The sequence below is a fragment of the Pipra filicauda genome, unplaced genomic scaffold (assembly GCF_003945595.2).
Source record: "Pipra filicauda isolate LSUMZ 115617 unplaced genomic scaffold, ASM394559v2 scaffold183_size1465899_pilon, whole genome shotgun sequence".
NCBI classification, from domain to species: domain Eukaryota; kingdom Metazoa; phylum Chordata; class Aves; order Passeriformes; family Pipridae; genus Pipra; species Pipra filicauda.
This window is the reverse complement of record NW_024104291.1, coordinates 869,915-889,313: the sequence shown is the minus strand read 5'-3', so window position 1 is coordinate 889,313 and position 19,399 is coordinate 869,915. Positions and strand designations below refer to the sequence as shown.

General features: G+C 39.6%; 1 protein-coding gene across 1 annotated transcript in view; it reads right to left on the bottom strand.

The window, feature by feature from the left end:
* Positions 1–16,865, bottom strand: part of ACER3 (alkaline ceramidase 3) — a 58,960-nt gene extending 42,095 nt beyond the window's left edge. The window contains exon 1 of the mRNA XM_027741085.2: positions 16,661–16,865. Within this exon, the coding sequence (XP_027596886.1) occupies positions 16,661–16,763 (103 nt within the window). The 5' untranslated portion in view covers positions 16,764–16,865. The remainder of the gene's footprint in view (positions 1–16,660) is intronic.
* Between the last annotated feature and the right edge of the window lie 2,534 nt (positions 16,866–19,399).

Genomic DNA, 19,399 nt, shown 5'->3' with positions numbered 1-19,399 from the left:
GATGTGGTGGCCTATCACAGTACTAAAACAGACCATGTCCACAAAGATTATACGTAGTAATGTCTAATCATGATAAATGCAGACTGTGTGACTGATTGCACAAATTTTTATAGAAGTCTTCGAGATTGTTTTAATGCAAACCATTGTTTCAAAGTACTGTTTTATTCATTGAGCAAATGCCATACGGACCCAGAACAAAACCAAATTTATGCAAAACATCATTTCAACAAGCCTCTGTCTGTAGGAAGGAGAACAGTATAAGTGTTAAACCACATCTGCACCCTGTTCTACAAATACAGCAGCAAAGCCTGACAAGTCTTTTTTATGATGGATGTACATTCAGAGTCATCTTCAGGCCCTAGAAAGCGTGTATATATATAATAAATGCACAAAGATCTGTACAAAGACTGACTTCAAATACAAAGAATATTAACTTAAAAGGGGAAATAGTATCTACAGGCAAACACAGGCACAATATACAGCTTACTGTCATACAGACATTATAAAGACAGTTGGGAAGTACACAAATTTGAAGTGTCTTACTTTCATAAAGTTTCATTTTTAAATTCCGCACTATAAAGTAACTTCTACAGTAAATTTGGATGAGGAGTCAAAAGGAAAAAAAACATGTAAAGTTGTAAATAAGTTGAAACAGAACATGGTCATAAAGAAATAATAAACAGGATGTAAAAACATCAGGAACAATATTGGGAGTTAGAATACAGATGCTGGTTTTGGTGAGGGAAGAGAAGTCCTATTATAAAAAAGAAGCAAAAATTATCATCTTCAGCTTTTGACATGGTGTTCAACATGATTTACCCAGTGTTAAGAAATGCTTTCTTTTATGTTTGTGCACAGAATGACTGCAAGATTTACCAACCAACAACAAGGATCTTTTGAGATTTTAAAAAGTTCTTTCTCTCTCTGTCAAACAAATGAATACTTTTCATTCTCTTATGGTTTCTACAAGACAAAACCAACAGAATTAAATGTTACCCTCAGAGAGGAAAGAAGAAAATGTTTGCAGTTTAAAACATTGACTACACATAAAAAGCTCATTTAAAATCAGGACTAACAAACACAGCATTCACTACAGGAAGATTTTTCAGTCTCTCCTTAAGGACAACAGCATCTCATTGAAACAGGAGAAAGGGAAGTAGCTGCTGCTTTCTGAAATAGATACCTAAGTTGCAATAAAGTCAAAGTATCCTTTTAAGTAAAAAACACAAGCAAACAAACAAACAAGACTTTAAGTCTGAAAACATCCATTTCATTGTCTGGATATCACTGGGCTCTGCACAGTCAATTTTAGTGCACTTCCTGGATCATGTAGCTTTATCTTTTCCATCACTGCAGGAAGACATTAAAAATATTGTAAAAAACCAACGCCTGTCAGAAGGCATCATGCAGAAATTGATTCATCCTAGTTGCTTTCAGTTATAAGGAATTCTACTTCATGGCTTTTGTTTCTGGAATCACCTCACGCAGTTCTGGTATGAAGTCATTTGGTAATGTCTGGTATTTCAGCTCATTATAAGAGAGTTTACCACGTTTAAAGAAATTGCAAAGCAATGCAATTTGAGGCACATTTGAGAGCTTAAGCATTACCATTAGGTACCCCCTCTTGTAAAGAAAACTCTTTTCCTTTCCTTGGAAGGAACTCCATAGATATGAAACCAAAGACAAACACAAAAAGAGAATGACAGTGAAAGAAAAGTGAGTCCTGTGGCACAGCAGTACCAGATAAGGTGAAACAGTGAAAGATAAAAAAGGTATTTGGAAATTAGATATGAATTGGAGGAGTAGGTAGTCTAACAGCCTAAAGACTGTGGAGGAATCTAGAGTATCTCCTTATAAGAATAAGAAACTTATTCAAATCTAATATGGGAGTTTTTGCTAAGATATAAGCACTTCATAGCTTGCCTACCACGACATTCAAAGTGTCAGAGAAATTAATGTGAATAAAACGCAACAAGTTGCCATACAGTAGATGCTATATATTATCAGTCAATAATAAGTAATCCAGAGCCCAGAGGAGGTTTGTATCACTGATTTTTAAAAATAAGAGTATTTCACGATTGTTCAGAAGAACCAACTACACAGAATTGGCTGGTTTAGCCCCTAACTTCAATCTCGCACTGTTTTCGTTTACGGCTTATCACCAGGAGGGCAGTGCAGCAATTAGATTTTCACTTCCACCAGCCAGTTTTAATATCTTCCACTTCAAAGTCTACAATAACTGCACTTCGGAGTGTCAGGAAATGAAAACTCCTGTTTCCATTTGATATTTCAGAAGGACCTCAAGGGGAGAAAACCGAGTCATCCTGACAGGAATTTTGCCAATATGTAATTACTGAACTCCCTACTTGCTAATGTCCATGAAGGAGCAGTATAAACTTCCTGTTACTCAGTGAAATACAACACAGCATTACTCCAGGCTGAAGCACAAGACCAGTGCCGGCTTAAAAAATAGAATTATAAAATAAAAATAAAAAAATGTGAGCAGGGAAGTGTTTAGAGTGTTTATTTTTAAGTGACAAGATCAATTTTTCACCTTGTATAATTCTTTCCAAATACTAAGCAAGCTTTGATTTTGTTTACCAGGGAATTAACTGAAGTTACTTCAGCAATTCAGCTGCAAATTGTATTGGCCATCACATATCTGGTAAAGAAATGGGAAAAACACCAAGGGAAGCAAATACTGAAGGAATTACTGAACTGTACAAGCTATGTATGCAAGCTTCCTTAAGAACTATAAAAATGGGTAAAGATAATCAACAATTCAAATGTATTATTAGAGAGGCTATTAGAAATCTAGAGAGTAAGTTCATAAAGATCATAGGAATCATAAAATTAAAAGACATAAAACAGCATAGAAAGATGTGATGAACTCAGTACATTACAAAGCAATATGCATTAATCTAGCTCTGTACAGATGTTGTCATCCTATTATGAGAGAAACTGTAAGGAACAAATGGGAGGGAGGGAGCAGATACAGCAACTAGGAGTACTACAAAGGAAAAGAATGATTTACAAAGGAAAAGAACAGCTTCCTAAATCTTAGCCAGGTAGTAGCTACAAGAAAGCAACATGGAATCCAACAGACTTACATGGGGGAAGGACTGAAAAAAAATATTATTTGCATTACTAATGAAGAGCATTCTGATCAGCACTAACACACTGACACAAAGAAAAGGGAAGTTCCGGTAGAACATCTAGAAACCAAGCTTATTTGGCAGCAGAAACATCTCCCAGAAGAAGCCACGAATCCTGGAAGAGTTTCAAACAGAATGGACAACCCATGGCAAGATATACAAAGAAAACAATGCACTGTGGGCAAAGAAAGGCAGCAAGCGAGGCAGGAACACAGGCTCCTCAATGTTAGCACAGATGCATACCACTAGTGTGAGCACGCTGCGTTCCAGTCTCACGAGTCTCAGCCCCAGCAGAGCACTGCTCCCAGTAAGTCCAAGTGCTGGGACAAGGCCAAGAAAACTGAAGGCAGCATTGCTGCTGCAGAGCTGGTGGCCAACTGGAAGATTTTAGTGTCTAAATTCAGCATGCAGGGCAGCTCTTCTACATCTCCTAGGCTGCCTCTGCCTTGCTGGGCCTCGATTTCTCCAGGATATGTAAATGTACACTGATATCCTTCTGAAGAGGTAAACCATTTCAGTGATTTATTGGGTTGGGGAAGGGGTAATGAGGTAATTTTAGGAAAAAAAAATTATTCATAACACAATTTGATTTTTATTCCCAGTGTGCATAGTGGTTCTGACATACTATATCAACTGATACGTTCTCATTATGGCCTTACACACTTTATATTCCAGCTACAGAATTAATTCCCTTGACATTCATCATACCAGTTCAGCTAGTATTTTTGTAGATTGTTTTACTCTGATTACAGTATTTCATATTACATTTGTGTTCTTCAAAACAATCAAAAGGTAATTAGAAGGAAAAAGCTCTCGACATTGCTGACTAACAAAGCACACACAAGTAAGCTCAGTTCAAACCTGTAGAGTGTGGGTGTTTTCTTATGCACAAGCCTCTTTGGTATGTACGTCTTACAAAAGCACTTATAATAAACTGCTTCTGAATTGCTCTAGGTTACAATTAAGCTATCCTTTCCCTTACCCTCCTCTCTGCAAAGTGCTACTTGAAAATTAGAATGTAACAGGAGACTTTACTAATATTGACCTTGCTTCTTGTGTATATTATACTGATAAATGAATGAAAGCTAATACTACACAAATTCACATTTTAAAGCTCTACGTGTTTCTTCATAAGAAATGGATACCTTTGAAGACACCCTTACAATCCCAGAAGCACAATATTTGTGTTTATCATGCAGACTAAAATTTAGATGGCGAAACATTTATTGCTGAGCTAAAGAAGTTTTTGCTCTTTCCCTTCAAACCCAAAACACGTTGGTTACCTATTCAGTCTCCTTTACTAAAGGGTCTAAGCAAACACAGCCTTCTGTGTACTACCTCTCAATATCCTTGCAAGGAGAGGACAGGCTAGATGAGGGTGCCCGAGTCACAAAGAAACCTGCATAAAACTGAAACCAGGACTTGCAAACACTAAAGTGTTCCTCTAGCTACTAGACTTTCCTTATCTGCCACGATAAAAATGAATGAGTTCACCACACCACCTCATAAATAAAGCTTCAAAGTAGAAAGGACATGAGATTGAAAGCTGAGTACTTTCCAGAAGAAATGTTTTTGTTACCAGTTCTCATTTTTAGCATAACGAGTCCTCCTTTGCCTCCTCCTGGAATTCTTAAAGGCTATTGCAAATGAAGAAAAAGCATCTAAAGACCCAGAACTTGTACTGATGGGTTTTTTTGAGAAAGAATAACTGCTAATTTTTTTCAAAGGGATCTGTCTTAAAGCCTTTCATGAGTGAAGTCTGAGATCAGCATGAGCTGCCGTTCCCCAGAAGAGCATTAAAAGGGCAGATTAAAAATGGAGGACCAACTGTGAAATTTAACAGGTAATTATGAAAGCAATTGCAAGGAAAATATTCCAAGGTGACAGGCCAGAATAAAGATAGCTACAACACCTAAGTTAAAAAGCCATGTTCCTCCCTTTTGAAGCCAATTATCTTACTGTAGCTCTAACTATGTTTATCACACCTATGCCTAGCACGAGTGCAGGGCATTCTGAGGTATTAATAACTGGGTTATGCATTTTGAAGGGAGCATTACATGAAAAATAACAATATTTAGGGATGTAACAAAAATGCTATCAGTGGCCATTTTTTTGAGACTGCAGGAAGGAGCCTGGGAAAATGTGATAGTACACAGCTTCTTTCCAGGACATTTTATTCTCAGTTCAAGATATCCATAATTACAAGAAATAAACTTGCATTACAACTAGCTGATATGTCATCCTGTAATATTTTAATATTTCTTTCCTAGAGTATGGGAAGCCACATGGAAAAGAGAGCATCATTTCCCTAATAAACATGCATCTAAGATGATAGTAAATAGACCAATTACTTTCAAGTATACCTGGAAGGATTTTGAAAGCAAATTTAAAGTAAAAACAGTTGACATAGGCAGATAATTTGAAATACCAATCTAGAAAGCTCACTAAAAGCAAATGCTTACAGCTGGAAAATGCAATCAAAGTCTAAAGAGATTAGGTTGAGATGATGTAAAGTTAGAATATTACATGCAATAAGCTTGTTGCTGAAGGGCAGATTTTCTTCCATTATAGCCTTTACTGGAAAACAAAATAAAACATATTTTATATGTTAAGGCAGATTGATGATGTCAGACTGAAAGGAAACAACTGAGATGACAAAACTTACTCTTCAGCCCCTGCTAAAACTAAGCAGTGACCAATATGATGTTACAGTGATCATCTATTTGATTTTCATCATTCTTAATTCCTTCCAACCTTTCTTCTTCTGTGCTGGTGCCAGTGTCCTGGCTTCACGTTCAGTGTCTGCACCAAGTCCTTTAAGTCTAAAGGTCTGTCCAGAGGAGAAAGCATAGCTTTTGGCAGCAGGCAGCTTTGAGCTACCAAGTACATCTGCCCAGCATCTGTCAGTCCTCCCTACAGAGATGCCAATTTGAGGCACAGAAGCTGTGGATATCAGCTCAGAGGCTTTGTTGGGGCTCCTACAGGCACTATGCAGTGACATATGAGCTGAGCCTGAGGGGAGCCCATTATGCTTACTGGATGGTGAACAGCAGAGAATAATGCATGCCAGTGCTCTTGTCCAGGTATCTGTAGCTTTAACTTGAGTGGCCTTTCTTCAAAATCCAAAACCTCTAGCTTTCCTCCTTTTCTTGCTGTCAGTGTGGATTTCCCCTCAGTGTCCAGAACAACTAAAGCCTCTCCTGCTAATGACTCATGTCATTCTTTTGCATTTTGCCCTACTTGGATGGTAGGAAATCAAAGGTGAGATGCTACGTGACAAATGTAGAAAAACACATGGGGATAATGAAACCAGTCAGCAACCACAGCATGATTCAGATATACAGCAACCACTCAAATACTGATTGGTGACATTCCCCCTTCTATCAACAGTATTAATAAAAAATCCCTTCTGTAACTATCTTTTTTTTCCAGGGCTGCCTTAAATGAAAAGTCCCAAGGCTACATGGAACATGTGATAAAAGAAAGGCAACTGATCTCAGAAATGCCTCGGAGTCATCTTCTTTGCTCGTAAATACCTAACTTTATCTCTTTTACTCGGTATTTCTTTTCTCTAAAGTCTTCATAACCTTTTCCATTTAATATAACAACCTCTGGCAAGAACTTTCAACAGTACCCAATTAATTCACTAACCCAAGACCCAAAGGTTTTCACTCCTAATTCATAACTTCTAACTCCAACTGTACTCTTTAGTCACTGTCCAATCGTAATTTCAAGACAAGTTTCTTGTTCTTGTTTGAAAAAGGAAAAAAAAAAAAATTGGCAGTTGTCTATCCGCCCACAAACCTTGGCAAAAGCCATCTATCTGGAGGGGAAAATGAAGCTTCTTCTCCACAAAGACAGTAAGATCAAAGTCCATACCTTAAGTATCTCACAATCCAAAACAAACAGAGGAAGAGATATAAAACACATGGAAGGTTCAAGTTTTAAACACTGTCTTTTTGTGATAACTTAATACAGTATCTATACAGTAACAGTTCATAAGGTGGGTGGCGAGCATTTGGGCAGAAGTCAGTTTTACCCAATAATGATACAACATAGTTGAAAACCATATACAAATTAACCAAGTTCTCAGCACAAATAGTGGCCCAAAGACTGGCAGAGGAAAACTTTCAGAGGAAACATTTGAGACAAACGCAGAAAAAAAATATGCAAAAAACAAGTGGAAATCAGCATGGAAGAGTTAAAAAGCAGGAAAAAGAACAGAGGAGCTTGGAAGGAAATGCGTTTAAGAAACGGAAATAGCTTTAAGATATTTCTCCACAGCCCATAGTAGATTAAAAAAAGAAAAAAGGGGACACAAAAAATTAAACTGTGATAGATTCAAGAGTTTTAGCATTTGAGTACTGTGCTGATATTAGATACTGTGTTGAAGAAAATATTCTGAGGAGCCTTGCAGAAATATAAAACTTGGGCCTTGAAAGATTTAACAGCCACCAAACCTCTGAGTGAAAAGCAACTGTGATATCACAGATCACAAAGCCATAGCAGTTTGTTTAAGTGAACGAAAACAACATCTGCTGTATGATTTCACTACCGCAGTGCACTTCTATGCTGCTTTCCATGGCATTGACACAATTCAATTGAACTGATTCTTATTAGGGACACTGCATTCACCAGCTCGAAAGAGGCACAAATGACACGAACCAGCAACGATCCTCTGGTTTTCACTCTGCTACTTCTAAAGCCACAAATTTCCACTGAAAATATGCTAGTGCAGCTTTATAGAGATGGCACTAAACTGTGCCCATCTGCAGGTACAGGGTGCTATGAAAAGAACTGCATTGCCAACCTTCTTTCTAAATTTCTGGTACTAAATTGAAAAAAAAATAAAGCAAAAAGTTTTGCTTCTCCGATTGACCAGGCAGCTTACTCACACACTGGTCAGCACACTGCGTACGTTAGTTCTCTCTGTTTATTTGGGTCATTTCCAGAAGTGTGAAAAAGTGAAAAAGACTTGGGAAGAAAAAAAAAAAAAGATAAAAGCTTCAATTTTCATTCATGAACAAAATATTACCTGGAACAACTCTGAGTTTATATATCTGTGGGTTTTTTTCTTAAGTGTGTTAGATTTAAAACCTAAAAAAAAAAGTTAAATCAATACCCTGTAGGAGGAATGCAGGAATATTTGTAGAAATACACCCTGCAGCTCTCCTCCTGAGTGCAATAACCCCCAGAGCAGCTTGTCTGCTGTGGTCTGGGGCCAGCACCAGACTTGAAAGTCTTTGGCAGGAGAACAGCACTGGAAATGCCCTCCAAGAAAAATCAAGTCTGTAATGAGAATCACACAACATAAGAAGGTTTGCTGTGTAAGAAAGGGCATGTACTTGTAGAGGAAAAATACACCAATTTTACCTAGGAGAAATGTGAATTCCACTCTGTGATTAAAAAAAAAAAAAAAAAAAAAATCAGTTCTGTCGGTCATTTTAGCTCCCTGTTGTAGATGACCCATTTGATATCAAAGAAAACCAGATCCACAGATCCTTTCTCAAAGACATGCAAGTAATTTTACTTTTTCAGTTATCCTCATTGTAAGCTTAAAATACCCACTAGAGGGGATCACGATAGCTAGCCTGCCTTCCAGTCAGGAAGCAGGTCTTTGCCTGAACAAATGGTGGTGTTGACTAGGGAAGATGAAGAAAACCTGATGAACAAATGATGGATCTAATACAGAAATACTCTGTTCCAAGATTGACAGTGTACAGACTAATTTTAATGCTCAGTGTTCCACAAGACCTTTGAGCTAGTACTGCATCTGATTCCTAGATGCCAGTTCTTGTCCAAATGAAAATCCTTATCCAACTGGAATTAACAATTATTAAAAATCCAGCCTACAGAGTAGTGGCATCTTGAGCTTCCACTGCAAATAATGAGCTCAATAAAACGATATAAATCAGAGAGCTTCTAGGGTCATGTTTTATGACCATAAAGTTGATACCTTGAAATCCTACTAGTTGGAAACATCCTCTGGTGTCCTGTGCCATATATCCAGGATTCACAGAAAAGCAGATGTGAAGGAGAAATGGAGGAGGAGGCTCAGCTAGTATGAGTTATATACAGTGTCCTGGCTTCACTCACCTCATCCTTTAGGCAGAGGCGGATGTTCAGCCCACCCCTAACACCATATCTTTTCCTAATTCTGCTTGTCTGCTTTTTTGCCTGAAGAAGTCCAAATCTTGCCTTCTCAAACCTAAAAGCCAAGTCCCAAAGTAGCGTTCCAAACCTTGCCCAGCTGAATCAGTCAACACTCTTGTCCCCTTCTCCAGTTCCTTTGGTTAGGGAAGAGAATCAGGACAATGGTACCTGATTTAGGCCCTAAGGGAAAATACCCTTTTGCTCACAAAGCCAGCAGGAGATCCTTCAAGAAACATGCACTCTGCATGTATTATTCCAGGGTCACTCCAAGGACACAAGATTTGGAAAACAAAGGAATGAAGGAATAATGCAAAACTGAATAAAATAAAATAAAGCCCTAGGACACAGTTGGGAAATAGACATGCTGCTGGACACTAATCTCAATTTTGAAATAAAGTTTGGAATTTCCCTCAGGAAAGCTCTGCAATGTGCTGGGCAGGTTGAGTCACCAGTTGCTGGAAAGGCAAGGAATTGAAGAGGAACCTTGTAAGGCTGGGGCTAGCGGGACACAAAGTGTGCATCTCTCCACCGGGATTGGCAGAAAGGATTACTTCTGCCTCCCAAACTCCAGACACACTGAAGCATGTGCTCTGCCAGAGGATGATGGACCTGATCATAAAGGAGATAATGATCCTGCAGATGCTGACTGCATCGATAATTTAGAAACGTCAGTTTTGCAGTCACTGATCACAGTGCACATGTAGTATATTTCTTCAAGGAAATTCAATTTTATAAACAGAAAAAAAATATCCTCATTAGACACTTGAGGGTTTTGAGCTAGCACAAAAACTCCAAGTGTTTTATTATTGCATTTTCAAGTGCACAAAAGGGTCTGTGTCTGAAACCTTAAATCTAAACAGTGCCCAGCAAAATCACTGACATTCTACCCAGAGCTTGCCTATATGGAGATATTTAGATCATTAATGGTAAAAGACTGACACTAAAGAAGTGCTGCTCTGGTTCTTTCTTTTTTTCTTCCAGTTGTAACCTTCTCTAGAAGTTTCTTTCTTCCCTCTTTGAAGTACTTCCACAACCACAGAATAATCAAGCACCTTTAATTCATGCAGCAGCTCAGTTTCTCTGCTAATGGACTGAAAAAATGTCCATAATTAATGAGGCAGGTGTAAAGAGCCCTAGAAAAAGCAATCCAAGGAAGGTAGGTTTTCCCTGATAACCACTTGTGAGTTCCCTTCTTCCATTATAAATGTCATTTTTTGAGACATATTTTGAATTAAAAGAATGCTTTGCGTTTTCTTAACCTTTCATGAGCCACAAACCTTTCCATGATCCTCTTGGATCTTGTCAGAGAAACAGTCAAGTGTGTGAGCACCTGCATGTGTTGCAAGATAAAACGACCATATACTGCTGAGACACTTCCCAGAGTTATTTTGAATATTTTTGCAGTGATGATTAAATCTTTCTATTGTTTTAAAAAACATCTTTCCCCATCTGTGAAAGGCTCCAGCAAATAAGGAAAGTGCATAACAAAAGTAAAAGTTTCACACACACACAAAGACACAACATACTCCCTACTAAAGACATTTTTGTCTTTCAATTATGACAAGTTGTTTTTAATCTGTGACTAAAAGCTCATTTAAAGTAATTTAAAAGTCAGCAGTGTTCCCTTACCATCATTTATATTACATTAATCTTCCTATTTCTAACTACAAAGACATATTCTGCAAATTCATATCATGCAGTTCATAAACCTCTCTGCCTTAATTTGCACATAAGAAAAATTAAACTGTAAAAATGTAACTGCTCTGTTACCATTTGGAGTGGCAGATGTCCAACTGCCAGCTGTACACGTGCTGAATACGAAGCACTAATTATAGAGTAATCAAACGCTTTGCTAAACCATATTTAAGAATTTTATTGTCACTTAATCACTACACAAGTATTAGTAGATAAACACACATGTGGTCCATTAGTACAGCATCTGCCAAGTTTTAAGCATATCCATAATGAGATGGATAAATGAGAACTGATGACTGGACAAATCAGCTTTCCAAGAGCCTTTGACCCTGTCTTTCAATGAAACTCTCGAGAAAACAGAAGATTAAGCTGTCATAGAGATAAAAGGTAGAGTTGCATCATGGATTAGAAAGTGTCAAAGAGAAAAAAAAAGGAAGAATTAAAAATAATACATAAATCTTTAGTTGTGGCAAAATGCATCAAAACAGTGCAAAGAGATTATCTTCAGGCTTAAGTCAAGTATATACCTTTACAACCTGGGAAAGGAAATAAATTAATGCAATTTGTATTTGCCACTGACTCAAAAATACTCAAAATCATTAAAAAAATAAGAAACCATGAAAGCAGAGACCATCCATCTGGCTTATGATTTTACTTCTGCTATATTATTCTTTGAAGGAAGGAACCCTTCTTTCAACTTTTTTTGTCTACAGCACAAAAAGCAAGCTACAGTGTTGATCCTAAAATACATTCCACAGCTGGGCACTGTTTCATACACTCTGCTTGACTTTACACTCACCATCAATTAGTTTAATGTTTCCTTTACCTTTGTGCCTGCATCGTCCCCTCAGTTGAGGGAGCTTCCTCAAGGAGCCTGATAAATTTCCAGAGGAAACTTGAGACGTGGCTTCCTCCACTTAGGCCATTAAATTTACACACTCGAATCCCTTTACATCTTAAAGTCTCTGAACTTGTGACATTGTCTTGCCTTAAATTGCAGTGCAGAACTCATCTGTGTCATGTCATCTTTAAATCATTCAGTCTCAGCCAGGCAGTTGAGCCGATCACACCCAATTAAACATAATGATGTTTCTTTCCCCTGCCACTTTACTACTGAAAGGACAGGCAGAGCTCTTGAAGGCAGACAGTTAGCTTTATTTTATTTTTTTTAAACTCACATGGGCAGTACCTAGCCTAACAGTCTCTGCCTGCTTTTCATAGCCTCTGGCAAAAAAGGAAAAATACAGCAGGATGCCCAAGAGGAACAAGTGACAGTCCACATGTGGCAGTAAAAATTCAATATTAATGACATTATTCTAAGTTCAAGTAAATTTTGCAAGTTAAGTTCTAAAGGAACAATTCCCATGCAAAACAGAGATCTGTGCATCTTTGGCAGCAGCCTTTTTTGAGCAACGTCTAAAAAGAAACAACAGTATTTTTGTGTCACTGTTCACAATGTAGAGAATGCTTGGATGCCAGTCTACACCATCCAAGATGTGAAATAATGAGATATCTCACATCTAACAACATAAGTAACACTCATCTCAATCTCTTATTTTTTGTCTTAAGCAAAAATTAGAAGGATTTGAGCAAGAGCAGCAAAAATAGCTAGAAATATGGGCAGATTCTCATAATTTGGGGGAGGGTTCCTAAATAAATAGTCCAATAAGGAAAGCCCAGTTACAAGTATTTTCTTACCAGATCTCCAATGAAAACAAAAAGCAATGGATTTAACTCTGGTAGTAATAAAATAATAATAATTAAAAAAATTTTCTTATATGGAGGTATCAGAACATACTGGGACAAGACCAAAAGCCAAGAAAGAAATTATTTCACCAATTCCTTGAGAAGCCCAAAACAATAGCCTAGATGCTTGCTGCTGTAAATGCCAGCATAAGGATATACTCTCTCAAAACCAGTCATGTTGTAGATGATGCATATTACTCATGGACAATGATAGCTCAAGGCAGTATTTCACATAACTGGAAACATCACTCAAGTTTGATCCAAACTGAAACACAGCACTCTGTTGATAACAACAACAAATTTACCCCTATGACTCTCCTGATTGAGAATTATAAGCCCTCCTGTACCATACAGGGCTCCTTTGAATTTAAAGTACTTGTTTAAATTGATACTACTCTACATGTTTTCAGCAGAGGAAATCTGTGAGGATTAGCTATATTCATTCATTGTATTCTACAACAAAAACTCTTATTACAGGGATGACAGGAATGCAAGAAGGGTAAGGCATGTGTCATATAGACATTGACATCAAAACAGACCCCCAAACCTTAATGCTATGTGAGCTAAACTGTACTGAAACATCAACCTTGTCAAAAAAAAAGGAGTAAACTGTAACAATTGAGCACTAAATGTTAAAGAACAGAACTTACATTTGCCCTTGTTCTGTTTGCTTGGGTGGGAGGATGGTGGTTTTATCCTTTATTATTATTATTTCTCATAATTTAGGGTACAAAAGTTTGGGTAATTCAGCATTCAAGCACTGGGACCTGGAAAGGATTAGTTAAAAAAAAAAAAAAAAAAAGGAAAAGAGAGCATCTCTACTACTTGCCCTTTAGCACACAGTAGTCAGTCCAAAAGAAGTCCTGGGAACCCATGAAAAAGGAATTACTACACCATAAGTAGTTTGATCAGTATGGGATGTAAGAGTCATTTTAGGGTTTAGCATAGTTAAGCTCACAAAACTATTCTTTTCAACTGGTTTCCCATTTCAATTGGTTTAATATTATACAGAAGGCTGTAGAGCAGTTAGTCATCCACCTCCACAGGGGAGGAAAACTGGCTAGAGACAGACTCAGAAAGGCAAGAAAAAGCATTTTTCATTATTAAAAAAATGAACTTCTGAATACAGGTCATTGTGCTTGGGGTACATCAAGAGAATGCAAACAGGCAGCTCTACAACACCAGCTTACCTCACTTCCACATCTCTGATTACATACAGTGGATTAGCTGCCATCACTTAGACTAGCTCTTTAAGGACTGAATGCCAAAGAACTGCATGTGGGCTTTTGGAACACAATGTAGCAATGTGTACTAAAAGTAGCATATTAAAAGCAAATCGCTAAATGGCACAAAGATGTAATTTGCACAACAACGTTTCAGTTTAGCTCTTCAGTGTTAAGGAAAACAATATTTGGGTTCAACACACCGGTATCCTTAAGCTTTGGGCCTCCACCAGTTTCTTGATTTATAACATCTAAGGCAAAATTTTTAAATATCATCAGCTTTAACTGAGTAGTACCAAGTCAGAAACCGATTTTCACTTTTCTGTAAGGTAGCACTAAAAACAATACAAGGTGATGAGAAATATATTTTTGTACTTTCTGGTTTGTTTACTCACTGAATTTGAATTGTTTTTTGATAGAATATGAAGGCCATAAGGGCACACCAACTGACAGAAGGCCACTTGGCCACAGAGACCTCGACTCTCTCAGCTCTTCTTAAAGCAACTAGATTTCAGGGTAACTGATCTTGCAAAGTAATCAGCTTCACATTAATTGTTTCAGAGAAAGTTGGGAAAGACCCCTTAGTTGTTTTATGAAAGATACATTGTTAACCACTTTAGCTGGCTAAGATTTAAATGCAGTGGGTTCATATCATGGCAAAAAAACCAAACAACAAAACAAACAAACAAACAAACAAACAAACAATTACTTTCCTGGACCTGTTTAGCACTGTTTAGAGAATTACTGCTGAAGAAAATTTAAACCATCTTGACATCTCTACTGAAATTAGCTACTTATAAGCTAACCCTAAGCCCAAGTGGGCTTACTTACTGTTTTGTGTTTTAAATTTAGACCATTTAAATGTTTTAATTTACAGTACAGCCCTTATACGGAGTTTTTTTTCAGTGCAACTGACAGACCAACAAACTGCAGTCCCAAACACAAAAACCATAAGGAGGGTCAGACCTTCTATAATTACTCCCTTTTTCTTCAGAACACAAGCCTTTCCACCTCCCACCATTAATCTCATCCTCATCTTCCTTATCCTGAATAATCTAGAAGTGGACAAAAAGCATCAGTTCGCAAGGCCAACAATAAGGTCATTATTTAAAAAATTTACATGCTAGTCAAATTTATTTTTACATGGGTGAAGCAACAGAACTTCCTCTTCCCTATAAGAATTATCCAACAAATTATGCTTTACCATGAGGAAAATAAAAATACACACTCTGCAAAAGTCTCATTCTATTTAAAAACTTCTAGGTTTGCCCCATTTCAGGGTATTTCATTTTGTTCCCTTTTCAGCCACCCTGACTCTTCTCACCATAAATCTACACACCAACTTCCTTTTTCCTCTGAGTTTCTATGCTGCCTATGCTACTGTTGTTCATTTCAGATCCTGTTCTCTTTCCCATTCCCACACTCTGAAACCTCTTTCACAACTATTCATTTTGGTTCCTCACCCATGTCAGTGTTTGCAACCAGGAGTCACAGCCTGGCATGGACATGTAGAACCTTCCATCTCCTGCATGCCAAGCTCTCCCAAAGCACTGCTGAAGCATCCCAGCTATGCGAAAGGCCTCCTCAGATTGCCCGCTCCAAGCACTTCAGGGTAGGAGAGCCTGGTTACTTTAGTACTATTTTCCTAGGGCCCTAGCACTTCAAAAGCAGCCGCCTACCTTATACGTGTGAAAGTTTTTTGTAGTACAGGGCGTCCGTCAGGCAGCAGCACGTAATTATAGCTACTACACCCTTTACAAGTCACTGTCCAGGATGTAGAAATATTTATTTTTCAACAAAACCTCAGTGACATAGGTCTTAATCCTTTACCACCTGACACAATACACCCCCTTCTCAAACACCTGATGGATGGCCCTGTAGTTGAAGAACCTTCTTCTTTCCCTAAATGTGCTTTAATACAGCTAAAATCCTTACCGTTTCTGAATAACAGTTTTGAGGTCAAAACGATGACCTGCTCTCTTGCCACTGCTCTGAGCTATCCTAAAAGATAACCACCTGCAACAGAGCAACTTGATTGCTGATGGTCATGACCGACCAAAAACTAGTTGGTGGAAGGTATCTCCCCTGGATGAAGATGTGTCTTCTGCATGAAAATACCTTTTCTCTTCCCAAATAGTTTCACGTGGTTTGACTGTCCAGGCTGGACAGACGCTTCCTTCTCAAGGGGAGCAGAGCTGCAGACCCATGTGGCTTCACAGCATGGCACCCCAAGCACCATTTCAGTGAAATCCCCCCTCTTCACCCATCCATGTGGTGCCACACAACCGTCCCAGCTCCCGTGATAATGCCAGGTCCTACCTCCCCGGCCACTCCATCTCAGCCCTCCCCGCAGGCCCCCGGACACTCCTTCTCCTGCCCTACCATCCCCTCGGACACAGGTCGAAGGGACACACACTTGGGATAGGGGCCCAAACAACACGGTGGGGAGAGAGGGGGCTACACCACCCCCTCCTTACGACACGGATTTGTGGTGGAAGGCGGCAGGAAACACCCATTTCCACCCTGCGGGGCTGGATGAGGGGAAGGGGAGCCGTCATTCCGCAGGAAAGACGGGCCAGGGAGGAGGGGGGATTGCCCCGCTGTGGGGTGAGGGCACGGAGGGGGGCACGGAGGCGGCGGAGGGACGCGGCCCCCGGGGCAGGAGCCGGGGCCGGAGCGGCCACTCACAGAACTCGGCGATGTAGGAGGACACGGCGTAGTTCTCCTCGCACCATTCCAGGGTGGAGGTCGGCGGGCCCCAGTAACCCTCCCGGTCGGCGGCCGGAGCCATCGCGGCGCCCGCTTCAGGCTCGAGCGGAGCCGAGGGAAAGGGGAAGCGGAGGGAAGACGGCGCCGGGCCCGGAGCGCAGCACCAGCGGCGGCAGCGGAGCAGGGAGGGCGGGCGGGGGCCGGCACTGGGCCCGCCCGGCCGGGGGCGGAGCCGCGGGTCGCCATGGCGACGAGCTGCGGCCTGCTGCGGGGGACGGGGGCAATAGCTAGGGGCAGGGGAAGAGCTTTGCGGGAAAAAGGAGGGATTTAGGGAGTCTGTGGGGAAGGATCGGTGTGGGGCACGTTTGGCTCTTAGGGAGCCCGCGCCATGCACCTGTGGGGATGAGGCGGGACAGGTAACATCACGGCGCCCTCCTCGCCCTCTTTTCAAGCCAGTTTGGAGGCACTGAGGAGGTTTCCTCCCTCAGCTTTTCTCACCGGTTTTCCTTGCAGACTTCAGGGAGAGTTTGTAGTGTGAGCGGGGCTGCGTGCTGCCTTCGTGTTGTTAGAGCAGGATTCACAGAGTCGTGGGGTGGTTTGGGTTGGAAGGGGCTTTGAAGGCCATCTAGTTCCAACCCCCCTGCCATGGGCAGGGACACCTTCTAGTAGACTAGGTTGCTCAAAAGCCCCATCCAGCCTGGCTTTGAGCAATTCCAGGGAGGGGGCATCTGCAGCTTGTCTGGGCAACCTGTGCCAGCGCCTCACCACCCTCACAGTGAAGAATTTCTTCCTTAAGGCAATGAAGAGGCAAGTGTTCCTTGTACTCGTGGGCTGAGAGGAGGAAGGTTTTTTATAGCACTGCCTACTACACGGGGGTTTTCCTCTCATCTGATGCCTTATTTAGTTTCCTCAGTGCTTACTATGTGTACTATACTTACACCCATAATATGCAAACTGCTTCTCAAGCAGAGTTGGTATCCAGAGGCAAGCAGAATCTAAAAAGGGAAAGACTCAAAACACATGGGAAAAGAAAAAAGCGCACCAGTAAAGGCCTCATAGTACTGTGTGGTTTTCATGTTTCAGAAGATGGCCCAAAGATTGGATGAGAAGCTTTGGGGCAGACCTTGGGGGTTGTACACAGTGCTTGCACCCTGCTGGTCAGCAGAATTTATTATACCCACTTCTAAACACACAAACCTCTTTTCCCACATCTTATTTCTCCTCACCTCCCCTTCTGTAAACTATAAAACTCCAATCTAAACACAGACCTTTCCTAGTGTAAATTTCAGAATGTATACATCTATCATGAAGACTAGCCTGCCTTCTGCAGTTCAGTTTATATATCATTGCTTTCAGCATTAGGCAGAGATATATTTAACATATATCACTATTTGTCATAGTGTTATACAGCCTTCAAAGCAAGATTTATTTTAGTGATGGCAATAACGATACACTTAAATAGTCAAAACAACATCAAATAACTGTGGATTTTTATATGCAGACCTGACTTTATATATTTTTCTGACCTAGATTATACTTCTGAAATTTAGACTTTCAAAACTGAGGGCAGGAAGAGTACCAGACTGATCTAGATGCAGAAAAGTGGCTGTAAGCAATGAAGAGGATTTTGGCCTGTTTGATGCATGTTAGCTTTTTGGACTTTTGAAGGTTCTGTTTATATAGTAAGGAAATTTGTAGGGCTCTAATCTATCTTTTATTATCATGGTAAACTATTTTAAGGTTAAAAGTTCTTAACAGAAAAATAATTCAAAGTTTGAAATTGCAGTTGTTCAGAAACTAAAGAAAGAACTATGAAATATCTTAAATATTAGCTAATAAATATTTGCTCACCAAGAATAAAAATGAGAACAATATGGGAAAAAAGCAGGCAATTTTTGTAATACTGAATTACAATTTGCTTTAAATAAATAATTAAAAATATTGATGTTTGTTTCTTTTCTCATCACATGCATGCTGGCCATGAGAAGATTTGTCACCACAACAGAAACAGAAGTCAGACATGAAACTGGCTTTAAAAATGGGTGAGATAAATTAATGGAAGATTGTATGGGGCAGACAGAAACAACAATGTGGGTTGTCATCCATTCTGATGTCCATAGAAAGACAATAAAAATTCTTAGCTAGCCCCTTAATTTGAATCATTGGGGAATTTTTATTTATTTGGCACATTTCTGTAGTATTTTCCATCACAATATGCATTTACTTCTGACTTGTTCTGCGGTTTGGTGCTCTGCTGTTGAACTCTGATGAACCTTTCAGTCCTCAGAAGGATAGTATTGAAGAGGCAGCCTGAAAATGTTTTATAGAGGTAAATTCATCTTCCACAACACCAGCTTTGACCACCTCAGCTGTTACAATAATACATATCAAAAGCATTACTTTTCTTCTGTAACCTTGAGCTCTGCATTGTTATGTCCATTACTGCATTGGATATAACGTGACAGCCTGAAGTTATTTGCATCTAAATGTGGTCTATCTGATTAAAGGGTCAAACCTACCTCTGTCTAGGTGTTGGATTTTCTTTCTCTGATCTGTATGACCTATGGAGGGAATGTCTTGGTTTTGAAATAACAAAAAACAAACATAAAGCTCCTGAAATGCTTATTTTCAGTAATGCTAAAAATGTACTTATGCTGATGAAGTAGTTTCCTGTGGCCTCAGGTTGCCTGCGGCTAAGGATCCTCTTTCCACACAGTT